The 19,239-nt window shown below is 59.3% G+C and overlaps 1 protein-coding gene across 1 annotated transcript in view; it reads left to right on the plus strand.

Moving 5' to 3' along the window:
* Positions 1-18,796, plus strand: part of LOC135292062 (SH3 and multiple ankyrin repeat domains protein 1-like) — a 43,770-nt gene extending 24,974 nt beyond the window's left edge. The window contains 8 exon segments of the mRNA XM_064406307.1: positions 2,587-2,703; positions 3,792-3,869; positions 5,239-5,305; positions 7,693-7,793; positions 7,795-7,970; positions 12,299-12,477; positions 17,382-17,495; positions 18,690-18,796. Of these exon segments, the coding sequence (XP_064262377.1) occupies positions 2,587-2,703; positions 3,792-3,869; positions 5,239-5,305; positions 7,693-7,793; positions 7,795-7,970; positions 12,299-12,477; positions 17,382-17,495; positions 18,690-18,769 (912 nt within the window). The 3' untranslated portion in view covers positions 18,770-18,796.
* Positions 18,797-19,239: the final 443 nt, after the last annotated feature.

Raw genomic sequence — 19,239 nt, forward strand, 5'->3', positions numbered from 1 at the left:
TGTAACCCCATCACCCTGTTATCCCATCATCACCCTGTGTCCCTGTGTCACCGTGTCACTGTGTCCCTGTGTCACCGTGTCACTGTGTCCCTGTGTCCCTGTGTCCCTGTGTCACTGTGTCACTGTGTCACCGTGTCACTGTGTCCCTGTGTCCCTGTGTCCCTGTGTCACTGTGTCACCGTGTCACTGTGTCCCTGTGTCCCTGTGTCCCTGTGTCACTGTGTCACCGTGTCACTGTGTCACTGTCACATTGGCACGTCCGACGAGAACGGCTGGCAGGAGATACACCAGGTGACAGCCGTGTCACTGTCACCTGGCCACCGTGTCACATTGTCACCATGAAACCCCGTTATCTCATCCCTGTGTCACCGTGTCACTGTGTCACTGTGTCACTGTGTCACTGTGTCCCTGTGTCACTGTGTCACCGTGTCACTGTGTCACCGTGTCACTGTGTCCCTGTGTCCCTGTGTCACTGTGTCACTGTGTGACCGTGTCACTGTGTCCCTGTGTCACTGTGTCACTGTGTCCCTGTGTCCCTGTGTCCCTGTGTCACTGTGTCACCGTGTCACTGTGTCCCTGTGTCACTGTGTCACTGTGTCCCTGTGTCCCTGTGTCCCTGTGTCACTGTGTCACTGTGTCACCGTGTCACTGTGTCCCTGTGTCCCTGTGTCCCTGTGTCACTGTGTCACCGTGTCACTGTGTCCCTGTGTCCCTGTGTCCCTGTGTCACTGTGTCCCTGTGTCACTGTGTCACTGTGTCACCGTGTCACTGTGTCCCTGTGTCACTGTGTCACTGTGTCCCTGTGTCCCTGTGTCACTGTGTCACTGTGTCACCGTGTCACTGTGTCCCTGTGTCCCTGTGTCCCTGTGTCACTGTGTCACCGTGTCACTGTGTCCCTGTGTCACTGTGTCCCTGTGTCCCTGTGTCACTGTGTCACCGTGTCACTGTGTCACTGTGTCACTGTGTCACTGTGTCCCTGTGTCCCTGTGTCACTGTGTCACTGTGTCACCGTGTCACTGTGTCCCTGTGTCCCTGTGTCACTGTGTCCCTGTGTCCCTGTGTCACTGTGTCACTGTGTCACCGTGTCACTGTGTCCCTGTGTCCCTGTGTCCCTGTGTCACTGTGTCACCGTGTCCCTGTGTCCCTGTGTCCCTGTGTCACTGTGTCACCGTGTCACTGTGTCCCTGTGTCACTGTGTCACTGTGTCCCTGTGTCACTGTGTCACTGTGTCACCGTGTCACTGTGTCCCTGTGTCCCTGTGTCCCTGTGTCACTGTGTCACCGTGTCACTGTGTCCCTGTGTCCCTGTGTCACTGTGTCACCGTGTCACTGTGTCACTGTGTCCCTGTGTCACTGTGTCACTGTCACATTGGCACAGCCGACGAGAACGGCTGGCAGGAGATACACCAGGTGACAAACTGCCACTGTCACCGTGTCACATTGTCACCCCACCATCCCACCCGTGTCACCCCGTGTCACCCCCACAAGAACGGCTGTCAGATCCACCAGGTGACAGGGACAGTGCCACCCTGTCACACTGCCACCGTGTCACCCTGTCCTTGTGTCACTGTGTCACCCAACCCTGCTGTCACCGTGTCACCCTGTCACCCTGTCACTGTGTCACCCAACCCTGCTGTCACCCTGTCACTGAATCACCCTGCCCGTGGCAGATGTCACCGTGTCACTCTGTCACGCTGCCACATCACCGTGTCACTGCGTCACCCCATCATCCCTGTCCCCAATGTCCCCAATCCCCACAATGTCCCCAACACCCCCAATGTCCCCAAATGTCCCCAAAGTCCCAATGTCCCTGATGCCCTTGATGTCCTCATTGCCCCCACAATGTCCCCAATGTCCCCAATATTCCCCCATGTCCCCAATCCCCCTCAATGTCCCCAATGCCCCAATCTCCCTCGATGTCCCCAAAGTCCCAATGTCCCCCATGCCCTTGATGTCCCCACAATGACCTCAATGTCCCCAATCCCCCCAGTGTCCCCAACACCCCCCAACCCTCCGCGATGTCCCCAATCCTCCCAATGTCCCCAATGCCCCAATGTCCCCAACACCCCCAATTTCCCCAAACCCCCAATGTCCGAAATGTCCCCAATGCCCCCAATGTCCCTGATGTCCCCAATGTCCCCAACACCCTCAATGTCCCCAATGTCTTCAGTGTCCCCAAACCCCCAATGTCCAAAATGTCCCCGATGTCCCCAACACTCCCGATGTCCCCAATGTCCCCGACACTCCCGATGTCCCCAACACTCCCAATGTCCCTGATGTCCCCAATATTCCCAACACCCCCAACGTCCCCAATGCCCCCAGTCCCCCCAATGTCCCCAGTGTCCCTAATGTCCCTGGTGTCCCCGATGTCCCCAATGCCCCCAATGTCCCTGATGTCCCCAATGTTCCCAATGCCTCCAGTGTCCCCAAATGTCCCCAATGTCCCCATAATGCCCCCAAGACTCCAATCAATCTGATGTCCCCAATGTCCCCAGTCCCTCCGATGTCCCTGGTGTCCCTGGTGCCCTTGATGTCCCCAGTGTCCCCAATGCCCCCGGTGTCCCCGCTGACGTCCCCGTGTCCCCAGGCGTGCCAGCACGGCCACTCGCAGCACTTGGAGCATTTGCTGTTCTACGGCGCCGAGGCGGCGGCACAGAACGCGTCCGGCAACACCGCGCTGCACATCTGCGCCCTCTACAACAAGGTGACACCCCGGGGACATTGGGGACACTGGGGACACCCTGGGGACATCGGGGACATTGAGGGCATTGAGGGGATAGGGGACATTGGGGACACGGGGACACAGAACGTGTCCGGCAACACCGCGCTGCACATCTGCACCCTCTACAACAAGGTGACACCTTGGGGACACCCCGGGGACACCCTGGGGACACCCTGGGGACACCCTGGGGACATCAGGGACACCGGGGGGATTGGGGACATCGGGGACATTGAGGGATTGAGGGGATTGGGGACACTGGGGACACGGGGACACGGGAATGTCCGGCACCAGCGCGCTGCACGTCTGCGCCCTCTACAACAAGGTGACACCCCGGGGACATTGGGGACACTGAGGGCATTGGGGACATGGGGGACATTGAGGGGATTGGGGACATTGGGGTGACATCGGGGACATCATGGGGACACTGAGGGCACTGGGGATCCGGGGGATTGGGGACCTTGGTGCCACGCTGATGCCACACTGGTGCCACCACGTTGGTGACAGCATATTGGTGACACGTTGGTGCCACATTGGTGACACGCTGGTGACACGCTGGTGACACTTTGATGCCACGTTGGTGCCACGTTGGTGACACACTGCTGACACACCTGTGACACACGGTGCCACATTGATGCCACCACGTTGGTGACACGCCGGTGACACGTTGGTGACACATTGGTGACACACTGGTGACACTTGGATGCCACGTTGGTGCCACGTTGGTGCCATGCTGGTGACACACAGTGCCATGTGGGTGCCACCATGCTGGTGACACGTTGGTGACACGTTGGTGCCACATTGGTGCCATGTTGGTGACACACTGATGGCACTTTGATGCCACGTTGGTGCCACATTGGCGCCACCGCTCTGGTGACACGCGGTGCCATGTTGGTGACACGCTGGTGACACTTTGATGCCGCATTGGTGCCACGTTGGTGACATGCTGATGACACTTTGATGCCGCGTTGGTGCCACCACGCTGGTGACACTTTGATGCCATGTTGGTGCCACGTTGGTGCCACGCCGGTGCCACCGCGCTGGTGACACGCCGGTGTCCCCGGTGTCCCCAGGAGAGCTGCGCCCGGATCCTCCTGTACCGAGGGGCCAACAAGGAGGTGAAGAACAACAGCGGGCAGACGCCGTTCCAGGTGACACTGGGGACACTGAGGGGACACGGGGGACACTGCCTGCTCCAGGTGACACTGGGGACACTGGGGGGACACTGGGGACATTGGGGGGACATGGGGGCATTGGGACATTGGGACACTGAGGGGACACTGGGGACACGGGGACACTGAGCACATGGGGTCACTGGGAGGACATGGGGACAGCTGGGGACAGTGGGGGCCTGGGGACACTGGTGGGACATGGGGACAGTGGGGGGACACTGGGGGGACATGGGGACACTGAGGGCAGACGCCGTTCCAGGTGACACTGGGGACACTGAGGGGACACGGGGGACATGGGGACAGTGGGGTGACACTGGGGACATGGGGACACAACCTGCTCCAGGGGACACTGGGGACACTGCGGGGACATGGGGGCACTGGGGGGACATGGGGACACTGAGGGCAGACGCCATTCCAGGTGACACTGGGGACATGGGGACACTGAGGGGACATGGGGACACTGGGACACGGGGGACACTGGGGGACATGGGGACACAGCCTGTTCCAGGTGACACTGGGGACACTGGGGACACTGGGGACACTGGGGACACTGGGAGCAGACGCTGTTCCAGGTGACACTGGGGACATGGGGACATTGGGGTCACTGTGCAGGGGGTGACCCCCCATGTGAGTGTCCCCTCTCTGTCCCTTTGTCCCCTTTTTTCCCCCATCCTTGCCCCCTCTTGTCCCTGTCCCCCCTGTCCCTGTCCCCTCTCTGTCCCCTCCTGTCTCCCACCGTCCCCAATGTCCCCTCTCTCTCCCCTGTCCCCTCTGTCCCCTCCTGTCCCTGTCCCTCTGTCCCTGTCCTGTGTCCCTGTCCCCAATGTCCCCTCTCTGTCCCCTGTCCCCAATGTCCCCTCTGTCCCCTCCTGTCCCCTCTGTCCCCTCCCTGTCCCTGTCCCCCCTGTCCCTCTTTCCCCCCCGTCCCCGTCCCCGTCCCTGTCCCTGTCCCTGTCCCGCTGTCCCCTGTCCCCTCCTGTCCCCTGTCCCTGTCCCCTCCTGTCCCTGTCCCCTCCTGTCCCCTGTCCCTGTCCCACTGTCCTCTGTCCCCTCCCTGTCCCTGTCCCTGTCCCTGTCCCGCTGTCCCCAATGTCCCCTCTCTGTCCCTGTCTCCTGTCCCTGTCCCTGTCCCTGCTGTCCCCTGTCCCTGTCCCCTGTCCCCAATGTCCCGTCCCTGTCCCCTCCCTGTCCCTGTCCCCTGTCCCACTGTCCCCGATGTCCCCTCTCTGTCCCTGTCCCCTGTCCCTGTCCCCAATGTCCCCAATGTCCCCTCTGTCCCTGTCCCTGTCCCCTGTCCCCTCTGTCCCCTCTGTCCCCTCTGTCCCCTCTGTCCCCTCTGTCCCCTCAGGTCGCCGTCATCGCCGGGAACTTCGAGCTGGGGGAGCTGATCAAGAACCACCGGGACAGCGACGTGGGTGAGCCTGGGGACAATGGGGACACTGGGGACATGGGGACAGTGAGGGGACACTGGGGACACTGGGGACATTGGGGACACTGGGGACACTGGGGACATGGGGACAGTGAGGGGACACGGGGACATGGGGACATGGGGACATTGGGGACATGGGGACATGGGGACATCCCTGGGGACATGGGGACAGTGAGGGGACATGGGGACACCAGGACAGCGACGTGGGTGAGCCCTGGGGACACTGAGGGGACAGTGAGGGGACACTGGGGACATTGGGGACACTGGGGACATTGGGGACATGGGGACATCCCTGGGGACAGTGACGTGAGTGAGCCCTGGGGACAATGGGGACAGTGAGGGGACAGCGGGGACACTGGGGACATGGGGACATCCCTGGGGACACTGGGGACAGCGACGTGGGTGAGCCCGGGGGACACTGAGGGGACATTGGGGACATCCCTGGGGACATGGGGACAGTGAGGGGACATGGGGACACCGGGACAGCGACGTGGGTGAGCCTGGGGACACTGAGGGGACAGCGGGGACATGGGGACACTGGGGACATTGGGGACATTGGGGACATTGGGGACATTGGGGACAGCGGGGACATTGGGGACATTGGGGACAGCGGGGACATGGGGACAGCGGGGACATGGGGACATTGGGGACATTGGGGACATGGGGACATTGGGACATGGGGACATTGGGGACATTGGGGACATGGGGACATTGGGACATGGGGACATTGGGGACAGCGGGGACATCACTGGGGACATTGGGGACACTGGGGGGTTTTGGGGATGGGAGGAGCTTGGGGGGATCCGGCCCTTCCTTCCCCCAGAGCCCCCCAAATCCCCCAAAAATCCCCCCAAACCCCCCAGCTCCCTTCCAGGAGAGCCCCCAGACCCCCCAAACCCCCCCAGAGCCCCCCCGACCCCCCAATCCCCCCAGTTCCCTTCCAGGAGAGCCCCCAGACCCCTCAATGCCCCCCAGAGCCCCCCAGAGCCCCCCCTGACCCCCCAATCCCCCCAGTTCCCTTCCAGGAGAGCCCCCAGACCCCTCAATGCCCCCCAGAGCCCCCCAGAGCCCCCCCTGACCCCCCAATCCCCCCAGTTCCATTCCAGGAGAGCCCCCAGACCCCCCAAAGCCCCCCCAGACCCCTCTAATCCCCCCCAATCCCCCCAGTTCCCTTCCAGGAGAGCCCCCAGACCCCTCAATGCCCCCAGAGCCCCCCAGAGCCCCCCCTGACCCCCCCAATCCCCCCAGTTCCCTTCCAGGAGAGCCCCCAGACCCCTCTAAACCCCCCCAGAGCCCCCCAAAGCCCCCCCTGACCCCCCAATCCCCCCAGTTCCCTTCCAGGAGAGCCCCCAGACCCCTCTAAACCCACCAAAGCCCCCCAAAGCCCCCCCTGACCCCCAAACCCCCCAGCTCCCTTCCAGGAGAGCCCCCAGACCCCCCAAACCCCCCCAAAGCCCCCCCTGACCCCCCAATCCCCCCAGTTCCCTTCCAGGAGAGCCCCCAGACCCCTCAATGCCCCCCAGAGCCCCCCAGAGCCCCCCCTGACCCCCCAATCCCCCCAGTTCCCTTCCAGGAGAGCCCCCAGACCCCTCTAAACCCCCCCAGAGCCCCCCCTGACCCCCCAATCCCCCCAGTTCCCTTCCAGGAGACCCCCCAAAGCCCCCCCAGACCCCTCTAATCCCCCCCAATCCCCCCAGTTCCCTTCCAGGAGAGCCCCCAGACCCCTCTAAACCCCCCCAGAGCCCCCCCTGACCCCCCAATCCCCCCAGTTCCCTTCCAGGAGAGCCCCCAGACCCCCCAAAGCCCCCCAAAGCCCCCCCAATCCCCCCAGTTCCCTTCCAGGAGAGCCCCCAGACCCCTCTAAACCCCCCCAGAGCCCCCCAAAGCCCCCCCTGACCCCTCTAATCCCCCCCAACCCCCCCCAGTTCCCTTCCAGGAGAGCCCCCAGACCCCCCAAACCCCCCCAGAGCCCCCCAAAGCCCCCCCTGACCCCCCAATCCCCCCAGTTCCCTTCCAGGAGAGCCCCCAGACCCCTCAATGCCCCCAGAGCCCCCCCTGACCCCCCAATCCCCCCAGTTCCCTTCCAGGAGAGCCCCCAGACCCCTCAATGCCCCCCAGAGCCCCCCAGAGCCCCCCCTGACCCCCCAATCCCCCCAGTTCCCTTCCAGGAGAGCCCCCAGACCCCTCTAAACCCCCCCAGAGCCCCCCCTGACCCCCCAATCCCCCCAGTTCCCTTCCAGGAGAGCCCCCAGACCCCTCTAAACCCCCCCAGAGCCCCCCCTGACCCCCCAATCCCCCCAGTTCCCTTCCAGGAGAGCCCCCAGACCCCTCTAAACCCCCCCAAAGCCCCCCCTGACCCCCCAATCCCCCCAGTTCCCTTCCAGGAGAGCCCCCAGTTCGCCGGGCGCCGCCGGGAGGGGCTCCGGGCGCTGCCCCTCCCCCCCCAGCGCCTGCTTCGGGCCAACAGCGACACCGGGGGGGGGGGCCCTGCCCGAGTGGGTGCTCAGGGGCCCCCCCGGGGCCCCCCCGGCCCCCCGGCCCCCCTCGGGCACCCTGCGCAGCTCCAGCTCCCCCCGGGGGGCTCGGGCCCGCTCCCCCTCCCGGGGGCGGCACCCCGAGGAGCCCCGGCGGCAGCCCCGGGGCCGGCCCAGGTACGGGGGGTCTGGGGGGGTCCGGGGGGGGTCCTGGGGGGGTCTAGAGTAGATTTGGGGGGGTCCAGAGTGGGTCTGGGGGGGTTTGAGGGGGATTTGGGGGGGATTTGGGGGGCTGGGACCCCTGGAAAAGGCACCTGGAAGAGCCCCAGGACAGGCCCAGGTATGGGGGGGACGGTTTGGGGGGTCCGGGGGGGGTCCAGAGTGGGTTTAGAGGGGCTTGGGGGGATTTGGGGGGGGGGTTGAGGGGGATTTGGGGGGCTGGGACCCCTGGAAAAGGCACCCGGAGGAGCCCCAGGACAGGCTCAGGTGCAAGGGGGGGTCACCTGGGGGGGTCCTAGGGGGGTTTGGGGGGGTCCAGAGTGGATCTGAGGGGGTTTGGGAGGGATTTGGGGGGCTGGGACCCCTGGAAAAGGCACCCGGAGGAGCCCCCCAGGTATGGGGGGAGCACCTGAGGGGCACCTGGGGGGGTTTGGGGGGCTCCAGAGTGGATTTGGGGTGGTCCAGAATGGGTTTGGGGGTGATTTGGGGGGGATTTGGAGGGCTGGGACCCCCGGGGGCGGCACCCCGAGGAGCCCCGCAGGCAGCCCCGGGGCCGGCCCAGGTACGGGGGGGTCTGGGGGGGTCCTGGGGGGGTCTGGGGGGGGTCCTGGGGGGGCTTGGGGTGGTCCAGAATGGGTTTGGAGGGATTTGGGGGGGATTTGGCGTGCTGAGACCCCTGAAAAAGGCACCCAGAGGAGCCCCCCAGGTATGGGGGGGGCGCCTGGGGGGATCTGGAGTGGGTTTGGGGGGATTTGGGGGGGTTTGGGGGGCTGGGACCCCCAGGGGCGGCACCCAGAGGAGCCCCAGAGACAGCCCCGGGGCCGGCCCAGGTACGGGGGGGCGTTTGGGGGGGTCCTGGGGGGGTCCAGAGTAGGTTTGGGGGGGTTTGGGGGTGATTTGGGGGGGATTTGGGGGCTGGGACCCCTGGAAAAGTCATCCAGAGGAGCCCCCAGGTAGGGGAGGGGGCACCTGGGGGGTCCAGAGTGGGTTTGGGGGGGTTTGAGGGGGATCTGGGGGGGGTTGAGAGGGATTTGGGGGGGTTTGAGGGGGATTTGGGGGGGATTTGGGGGCTGGGACCCCTGGAAAAGGCACCTGGAAGAGCTCCAGGACAGGCCCAGGTACGGGGGACCAGTTTGGGGGGGTCCTGGAGGGGTCCAGAATGGATTTGGGGGGGTTTGGGGGGCTGGGACCCCTGGAAAAGGCACCCTGAGAGGTCCCAGGTATGGGGGGGGCACCTGGGGGGGTTTTGGGGGGGATTTTTGGGGGGCTGGGAGCCTTGGGTTGGGGTCTAGGCCCCCTTTTGGGGGGTCTGGGTGCCCCATTTGAGGATCCAGGACCCCAAATTTGGGGTTTGGGTGGGGGTCTCTGAGTCGGGGACTCCAAATCGGGACCCCAGGACCCATTTTGTGTCTCTGGGACCCCAATTTGTGACCCCGGGACCCCAATTTTAGGGGTCAGGACCCATTTTGTGTCTCTGGGACCCCAATTTGTGACCCTGGGACCCCAAATTATGACCCCGGGACCCCAATTTGTGACCATGGGACCCCAATTTTGGACTCTGGGACCCCAATTTTGGACCCGGGGACCCCAATTTTGGACACTGGGACCCCAATTTGTGACCCGGGGACCCCAATTTTGGACCCGGGGACCCCAATTTGTGACCCTGGGACCCAAATTTTGGACTCTGGGACCCCAATTTGTGACCCGGGGACCCCAATTTTGGACTCTGGGACCCCAATTTTGGACCCTGGGACCCCAATTTGTGACCCGGGGACCCCAATTTTGGACTCTGGGACCCCAATTTTGGACCCGGGGACCCCAATTTCGGACCCTGAGACCCCAATTTTGGACTCTGGGACCCCAATTTTGGACTCGGGGACCCAAATTTTGGACCCGGGGACCCCAATTTCGGACCCTGAGACCCCAATTTTGGACTCTGGGACCCCAATTTTGGACTCGGGGACCCGAATTTTGGACCCGGGGACCCCAATTTCGGACCCTGAGACCCCAATTTGTGACCCTGAGACCCCAATTTTGGACTCTAAGACCCCAATTTGTGACCCTGGGACCCCAATTTTGGACCCGGGGACCCCAATTTGTGACCCGGGGACCCCAATTTTGGACCCGGGGACCCCAATTTTGGACTCTGGGACCCCAATTTGTGACCCTGGGACCCCAATTTTGGACTCTGGGACCCCAATTTTGGACTCTGGGACCCCAATTTCTGACCCTGGGACCCCAATTTTGGACTCTGGGACCCCAAATTTGGACCCGGGGACCCCAATTTGTGACCATGGGAGCCCAATTTGTGACCCTGGGACCCCAATTTGTGACCCTGGGACCCCAATTTTGGACCCGGGGACCCCAATTTGTGACCCTGGGACCCCAATTTTGGACTCTAAGACCCCAATTTGTGACCCTGAGACCCCAATTTGTGACCCTGGGACCCCAATTTGTGACCCTGAGACCCCAATTTGTGACCCTGGGACCCCAATTTTGGACCCGGGGACCCCAATTTGTGACCCGGGGACCCCAATTTGTGACCCGGGGACCCCAATTTTGGACCCGGGGACCCCAATTTGTGACCCTGGGACCCCAATTTTGGACCCGGGGACCCCAATTTGTGACCCTGGGACCCCAATTTTGGACTCTGGGACCCCAATTTTGGACCCCGGGACCCCAATTTCTGACCCTGAGACCCCAATTTTGGACTCGGGGACCCCAATTTTGGACCCGGGGACCCCAATTTGTGACCAGGGACCCCAATTTTGGACCCGGGGACCCCAATTTGTGACCCTGGGACCCCAATTTTGGACCCGGGGACCCCAATTTTGGACACTGGGACCCCAATTTGTGACCCTGGGACCCCAATTTTGGACCCGGGGACCCCAATTTTGGACCCGGGGACCCCAATTTGTGACCCTGGGACCCCAATTTTGGACTCTGGGACCCCAATTTGTGACCCTGGGACCCCAATTTTGGACTCTGGGACCCCAATTTTGGACCCGGGGACCCCAATTTCTGACCCTGGGACCCCAATTTTGGACCCGGGGACCCCAATTTCTGACCCTGGGACCCCAATTTGTGACCCTGGGACCCCAATTTTGGACTCTGGGACCCCCATTTTGGACCCGGGGACCCCAATTTTAGACCCCGGGACCCCAATTTGTGACTCTGGGACCCCAATTTTGGACCCTGGGACCCCAATTTTGGACCCGGGGACCCCAATTTCTGACCCTGAGACCCCAATTTCGGACCCTGAGACCCCAATTTGTGACCCTGAGACCCCAATTTCTGACCCTGAGACCCCAATTTGTGACCCTGGGACCCCAATTTTGGACCCTGGGACCCCCAATTTTGGACTCTGGGACCCCAATTTTGGACCCGGGGACCCCAATTTTGGACTCTGGGACCCCAATTTGTGACCCGGGGACCCCAATTTTGGACTCTGGGACCCCAATTTTGGACCCGGGGACCCCAATTTTGGACTCTGGGACCCCAATTTGTGACCCTGGGACCCCAAATTTGGACCCGGGGACCCCAATTTGTGACCATGGGAGCCCAATTTGTGACCCTGGGACCCCGATTTCTGACCCTGAGACCCCAATTTTAGACTCTGGGACCCCAATTTTGGACCCTGGGACCCCAATTTTGGACCCTGGGACCCCAATTTGTGACCCTGGGACCCCAATTTTGGACCCGGGGACCCCAATTTGTGACCCTGGGACCCCAATTTTGGACCCTGGGACCCCAATTTGTGACCCGGGGACCCCAATTTTGGACCCGGGGACCCCAATTTTGGACTCTGGGACCCCAATTTGTGACCCTGGGACCCCAATTTTTGACTCTGGGACCCCAATTTGTGACCCTGAGACCCCAATTTGTGACCCTGGGACCCCAATTTTGGACTCTGGGACCCCAATTTTGGACCCGGGGACCCCAATTTGTGACCCTGGGACCCCAATTTTGGACCCTGGGACCCCAATTTGTGACCCTGGGACCCCAATTTGTGACCCTGGGACCCCAATTTTGGACTCTGGGATCCCAATTTTGGACCCGGGGACCCCAATTTCTCACCCTGAGACCCCAATTTGTGACCCTGGGACCCCCATTTTGGACTCTGGGACCCCAATTTGTGACCCTGGGACCCCAATTTCAGACCCTGAGACCCCAATTTGTGACCCTGGGACCCCAATTTGTGACCCTGGGACCCCAATTTTGGACCCGGGGACCCCAATTTTGGCGCCTCCCGGGGGTCTGACGCGTGTCCCCCCCTGCCCCCCCAGCTCCAGCGGCCTCAGCCGCGACCCCGGCCCGGGGGGGACCCCCGGGGGCACTTTGGGGTCGCGGGGGGTGAAGAGGAAACTTTACTCGGCCGTGCCCGGCCGCACCTTCCTGGCCGTGAGACCCTACCAGGCGCAGGGCGAGGGCGAGCTCAGCCTCAGCAAGGGCGAGCGCATCAAGGGTGGGTCACAGCGCCCCAAAAAACCCCCAAAAAAACCCCAAAAAACCCCCAAAAATATCCCAAAAACTCCCCAAAATCCCAGGATTCCACCCTGAAAAAATCCCCCCAAAAATCCCGGGATTCTTCCTCAAAAAAATCCCTGAAAAACCCTCCAAGAAACCCCAAAACTCCCGGAACCGCTGCCCCAAAAAATCCCAGGATTCCTCCCTAAAATTCCCTAAAAAAATCCCAAAAACCCCCAAAATATCCGAAAAGCCCAAAAATATCCCAAAAAACCCCAAATCTCCCAAAATTTGCGGCATTTTGGGCCGTGAGACCCTACCAGGCGCAGGGCGAGGGCGAGCTCAGCCTCAGCAAGGGCGAGCGCATCAAGGGTGGGGCAGAGCGCCCCAAAAAACCCCAAAAAAACCCCAAAAATACCCCAAAATCCTGGGATTCTGTCCTGAAAAAATCCCGGGATTCTTCCTCAAAAAACCCAAACAAACCCTCCAAAAAACGCTGAAAAAACCCCCAAAAAACCCTCAAAAAAAACCCCAAAACTCCCGAAACCCCTGTCCCAAAAAATCACAGGATTCCTCCCAAAAAATCCCAAAAAAAACCCAAAATATCCCAAAATTCCCCAAAATGTCCCAAAATCCGCAGCATTTTGGGCTGTGAGACCCTACCAGGCGCAGGGAGAGGGCGAGCTCAGCCTCAGCAAGGGCGAGCGCATCAAGGGTGGGTCACAGCGCCCCAAAAAACCCCCCAAAATACCCCAAAATCCTGGGATTCCACCCTGAAAAAATCCCGGGGTTCTTCCTCAAAAAACCCAAACAAACCCTCCAAAAAACGCTGAAAAAACCCCCAAAAAACCCTCCAAGAAACCCCAAAACTCCTGGTACCACTCCCCAAAAAATCCCAGGATTCCTCCCTGAAATTCCCTAAAAAAATCCCAAAAAAACCCCAAAATATCCCCAAAAAACCCCAAAATATCCCAAAATCCCCCAAAATGTCCCAAAATCCGCAGCATTTGGGCCGTGAGACCCCGGCAGGCGCAGGGCGAGGGCGAGCTCAGCCTCAGCAAGGGCGAGCGCATCAAGGGTGGGTCACAGCGCCCCAAAGAACCCCAAAAAACCCCCAAAATACCCCAAAATCCTGGGATTCTGTCCTGAAAAAATCCCGGGTTCTTCCTCAAAAAACCCAAACAAACCCTCCAAAAAACGCTGAAGAAACCCCCAAAAAATCCTGAAAAAAACCCCAAAACTCCTGGTACCACTCCCCAAAAAATCCCAGGATTCCTCCCTGAAATTCCCTAAAAAAATCCCAAAAACCCCCAAAATATCCGAAAAGCCCAAAAATATCCCAAAAAACCCCCAAATCTCCCAAAATTTGCGGCATTTCGTGCCATGAGACCCCGGCAGGCGCAGGGCAAGGCCGAGCTCAGCCTCAGCAAGGGCGAGCGCATCAAGGGTGGGTCGGAGCGCCCCAAAAACCCCAAAAATATCCCAAAAAATCCCCAAAATCCCGGGATTCCACCCTGAAAAAATTCTGAAAAAATCCCGGGATTCTTCCTCAAAAAAATCCCTGAAAAACCCTCCAAGAAACCCCAAAACTCCCGGAACCGCTGCCCTAAAAAATCCCAGGATTCCTCCCTAAAATTCCCTAAAAAAATCCCAAAAAAAACCCAAAATATCCCCAAAAAACCCCAAAAAACCCCAAAATCCCCCAAAATGTCCCAAAATCCGCAGCATTTGGGCCGTGAGACCCCGGCAGGCGCAGGGCGAGGGCGAGCTCAGCCTCAGCAAGGGCGAGCGCATCAAGGTGGGTCACAGCGCCCCAAAGAACCCCAAAAAACCCTAAAAAGTACCCCAAAATCCTGGGATTCTGTCCTGAAAAAATCCCGGGTTCTTCCTCAAAAAACCCAAACAAACCCTCCAAAAAACGCTGAAAAAACCCCCAAAAAACCCTCAAAAAAAACCCCCAAAACTCCTGGTACCACTCCCCAAAAAATCCCAGGATTCCTCCCTGAAATTCCCTAAAAAAATCCCAAAAACCCCCAAAATATCCGAAAAGCCCAAAAATATCCCAAAAAACCCCAAATCTCCCAAAATTTGCGGCATTTTGGGCTGTGAGACCCGCGCAGGCCGCAGGGCGAGGGCGAGCTCAGCCTCAGCAAGGGCGAGCGCATCAAGGGTGGGTCACAGCGCCCCCAAAAAACCCCAAAAATACCCCCCAAAAAACCCCAAAATATCGGGATTTCACCCTGAAAAAAATCCCAAAAAAATCCCAGATTCTTCCTCAAAAAACCTCCAAAAAACCCCAAAACTCCCAGTACTCCTGTCCCAAAATTCCCAAGATTCCTCCCAAAAAATCCCAAAAAAACCCCTAAATATCTCAAAAAACCCCAAATATTCCAAAATATCCCAAAACCCCCAAAATCCTGGGAATCCCACCCTGAAAAAATCCGGGATTCTTCCTCAAAAAATCCCTGAAAAATCCTCCAAAAAACCCCAAAACAACCAGTACTCCTGCCCCAAAAAATCTCAGGATTCCTCCCTGAAATTCCCTAAAAAAATCCAAAAAAACCCCAAAATATCCCCAAAAATTACCCCAAAAATCCCGGGATTCCACCCTGAAAAAAATCTGAAAAAATCCCGGATTCTTCCTCAAAAAAATCCCTGAAAAAACCTCAACAAACCCCCAAACCTCCCGGTACCCCTCCCCAAAAAATCCCGGATTCCTCCTTGAAATTCCCTAAAAAAATCCCAAAAAAACCCCAAAATATCCCCAAAAATCCCCAAAATCCCGGGATTCCACCCTGAAAAAATCCGAAAAAACCTCCAAAAACCCCAAAAAAACCCCAAACCTCCCGGTGCCCCTCCCCAAAAAATCCCGGGATTCCTCCCTGAAATTCCTAAAAAAAAATATTTTTGGGGATTTTTTGGGGGATTTTTGGGGAAGGGTCTTGACGTTTTTTAGGGGATTTTGTTGGGTTTTTTTTGTTTGTTTTTTTTTTTTTTTTTTAATGGGATTTTTGGTTTTTTTAGGGGATTTTAAGGTTTTTTGTGGGGGGGGGTTGGGGGCGGATTTTGGGGGTCCCTTGGGGATTTTGGGGTTTTTGGTGTTTCTGGGTGGGTTTTGGGGTTTTTAGGGGTTCTGAGGGGTTTTTTTTGGGTGGGGATTTCTCATTTTGGGGTTTTTTTGGGTGTTTTTGGGGGTGTCTCTGACGTTGGGGTGCCCCGCAGTGCTGAGTGCGGGCGAGGGCGGATTTTGGGGTCCCTTGGGGGATTTTGGGGGTCCCTGTGGGGGATTTTGGGGTTTTTGGTGTTTCTGGGTGGGTTTTGGGGTTTTTCGTGGTTCTGAGGGGGTTTTTTTGGGTGGGAATTTCTCATTTTTGGGTTTTTGGGGTGTCTCTGACGTTGGGGTGCCCCGCAGTGCTGAGCGCGGGCGGATTTTGGGTCCCTTGGGGGATTTTGGGGTCCCTGTGGGGGATTTTGGGGGTCCCTTTTGGGGTTTTTGGTGTTTCTGGGTGGGTTTGGGGTTTTTAGGGGTTCTGAGGAGGGATTTTTGGGGTGTTTTTGGGGTGTCTCTGACGTTGGGGTGCCCCGCAGTGCTGAGCATGGGCGAGGGCGGATTTTGGGGCCCCCTGTGGGGGATTTTGGGGTTTTGGGGTCCCTTTGGGGTTTTGGTGTTTCTGGGTGGGTTTGGGGTTTTTAGGGGTTCTGAGGAGGGGATTTTTGGGATTTTTGGGTGTTTTTGGGGTGTCTCTGACTTTGGGGAGCCCCGCAGTGCTGAGCGCGGGCGAGGGCGGATTTTGGGGTCCCTGTGGGGGATTTTGGGGTTTTGGGGTCTCTATGGGATTTTGGTGTTTCTGGGTGGGTTTTGGGGGTTTTTAGGGGTTCTGAGGGGTTTTTTTGGGTGGGAATTTCTCATTTTGGGTTTTTTTTGGGTGTTTTTGGGGTGTCTCTGATTGTGGGGTGCCCCGCAGTGCTGAGCGCGGGCGAGGGCGGATTTTGGGGTCCCTGGGGGGATTTTGGGGTCCCTGTGGGGTTTTTGGTGTTTCTGGGGGGGTTTGGGGTTTTTTTGTGGTTCTGAGGAGGGATTTTTGGGGGGTTTTGGGTGTTTTTGGGGTGTCTCTGACTTTGGGGTGCCCCGCAGTGCTGAGCGTGGGCGAGGGCGGATTTTGGGGTCCCTGTGGGGGATTTTGGGGTCCCTTTTGGGGTTTTTGGTGTTTCTGGGTGGGGTTTGGGGGTTTTTAGGGGTTCTGAGGGGTTTTTTTTGGGTGGGGATTTCTCGTTTTGGGGATTTTTGGGTGTTTTTGGATGTCTCTGATTGTGGGGTGCCCCGCAGTGCTGAGCGCTGGCAAGGGCGGATTTTGGGGTCCCTTGGGGGGGATTTTGGGGTCCCTGTGGGGGATTTTGGGATTTTGGGGTCCCTGTGGGGTTTTTGGTGTTTCTGGGGGGGTTTGGGGTTTTTTTGTGGTTCTGAGGAGGGATTTTTGGGGGGTTTTTGGGTGTTTTTGGGGTGTCTCTGACTTTGGGGTGCCCCGCAGTGCTGAGTGCGGGCGAGGGCGGATTTTGGGGTCCCCTTGGGGGATTTTGGGATTTTGGGGTCCCTTTTGGGGTTTTTGGTGTTTCTGGGTGGGGTTTGGGGTTTTTAGGGGTTCTGAGGAGGGATTTTTGGGGGGGGTTTTGGGTGTTTTTGGGGTGTTTTTGGGGTGTCTCTGACTTTGGGGTGCCCCGCAGTGCTGAGCGCGGGGCGAGGGCAGATTTTGGGGTCCCTTGGGGGATTTTGGGGTCCCTTTTGGGGTTTTTGGTGTTTCTGGGTGGGTTTCTGGGGTTTTTAGGGGTTCTGAGGGTTTTTTTGGGTGGGAATTTCTCATTTTTGGGTTTTTGGGGTGTCTCTGACGTTGGGGTGCCCCGCAGTGCTGAGCGTGGGCGAGGGCGGATTTTGGGAGGGCCAGGCCCGCGGCCGGGTCGGCTGGTTCCCGTCCGAGTGCGTGGAGGAGGTGCCCCCCCGGACCCCCGAGGGAAAAACAGGTACCCCAAAAACCCCCCGACCCCAAAACCCCCCGACTCCAGAAACCCCCGACCCCAAAAACCCCCGACCCCAAAAACCCCCCGACCCCAAAAACCCCCCGACCCCAAACCCCCTGACCCCAAACCCCCTGACCCCAAAAACCCCCCCAATCCCAAAACCACCCCTGACCCCAAAACCCCCCGACCCCAAAAACATCCCTGACCCCAAAAATCCCTTCTTGGACCCCAAAACCCCCCGACCCCAAAACCCCCAGACCCCAAAAACATCCTGACCTCAAAAATCCCTTCTTGGACCCCAAAACCCCCCGACCCAAACCCCCCCCGACCCAAAAACATCCCTGACCCCAAAAATCCCTTCTTGGACCCCAAAACCCCCCGACCCCAAAACCCCCGACCCCAAACCCCCCGACCCCCAAAACCCCCAACCCCAAAAACCCCCCCGATCCAAAAACCCCCCAACCCCAAAACCCCCGACCCCAAAACCCCCGACCCCAAAAACCCCCCGACCCCAAAAACCCCCCGACCCCAAAAACCCCGCCAATCCCAAAACCACCCCTGACCCCCAAAACCCCCCCCGACCCCAAAACTCCCCCTGACCCCAAAAACCCCCCCTGGACCCCAAAAATCCCTCCCAGACCCCAAAAACTCCACAAGGACCCCAAACCCCTCCCCTGACCCCAAAATTCCTGATCCCCCCCCAAAATCCCCAAACCCCTCTGACCCCAAAACCCCAAAAAACCCCAAATTCCTCCCTTGACCCCAAAAACCCTCCCTGGACCCCGAAAACCCCAAACCCCCCAAATTCCTCCCTGGACCCCAAAACTCTCCCTGGAGCCCAAACACCCAAAAATCCCCCAAAACCTTCTGACCCCCAAAAACCAAAAAAAAACCCCCAAATCCCTTCCCATGACCCCAAAAACCCTCTGACCCCAAAAACCCCAAAACCCCAAAAAACCCCAAATCCCTCCCTGGACCCCAAATCCTCCCTGGACCCCAAAAACCCCAAAACCCAAAAAAACCCCAAATCCCTCCCTGGACCCCCAAATCCCTCCCTGGACCCCAAAAACCCCAAAACCCAAAAAACCCCAAATCCCTCCCTGGACCCCAAACCCCTCCCTGGACCCCAATTCCCCCAAACCCCTCTGACCCCCAAAAACCCCAAAAAAACCCCAAAAAACCCCGAACCGCCCCCAGAGTCGCGCAGTGACAAAGCCAAGCGTCTGTTCCGCCACTACACCGTGGGATCCTACGACAGCTTCGACGCCCCCAGGTGAGACCCCCAAAACCCCGACCCCAAAACCCCCCTGACCCCAAAAACCCCCCTGACCCCAAACCCCCTGACCCCAAAACCCAGACCCCAAACCCCCGGACACCAAAACCCCCGACCCCAAAACCCCTGAACCCCAAAACCCTGACCCCAAAAACCCCGACCCCAAAACCCTGACCCCAAAAACCCCCCGGACCCCAAAAACCCCCCCGGACCCCAAAAACCCCCCTGACCCCAAAACCCCAACCCCAAACCCCCGGACCCCAAAAAGCCCAACCCCAAAACCCCCGACCCCAAAACCCTGACCCCAAAACCCCCTGGACCCCAAAAACCCCGAACCTCAAAACCCCTGAACCCAAAATCCAGACCCCAAAACCCCCAACCCCAAAAACCCCGAACCTCAAAACCCCCTGGACCCCAAAATCCCAGACCCCCAAAACCCCCCACCCCCAAAACCCCACCCCAAAACCCCCTGGA

The sequence above is a fragment of the Passer domesticus genome, unplaced genomic scaffold (genome assembly GCF_036417665.1).
Source record: "Passer domesticus isolate bPasDom1 unplaced genomic scaffold, bPasDom1.hap1 HAP1_SCAFFOLD_192, whole genome shotgun sequence".
In the NCBI taxonomy this organism is placed as follows: Eukaryota; Metazoa; Chordata; class Aves; order Passeriformes; family Passeridae; genus Passer; species Passer domesticus.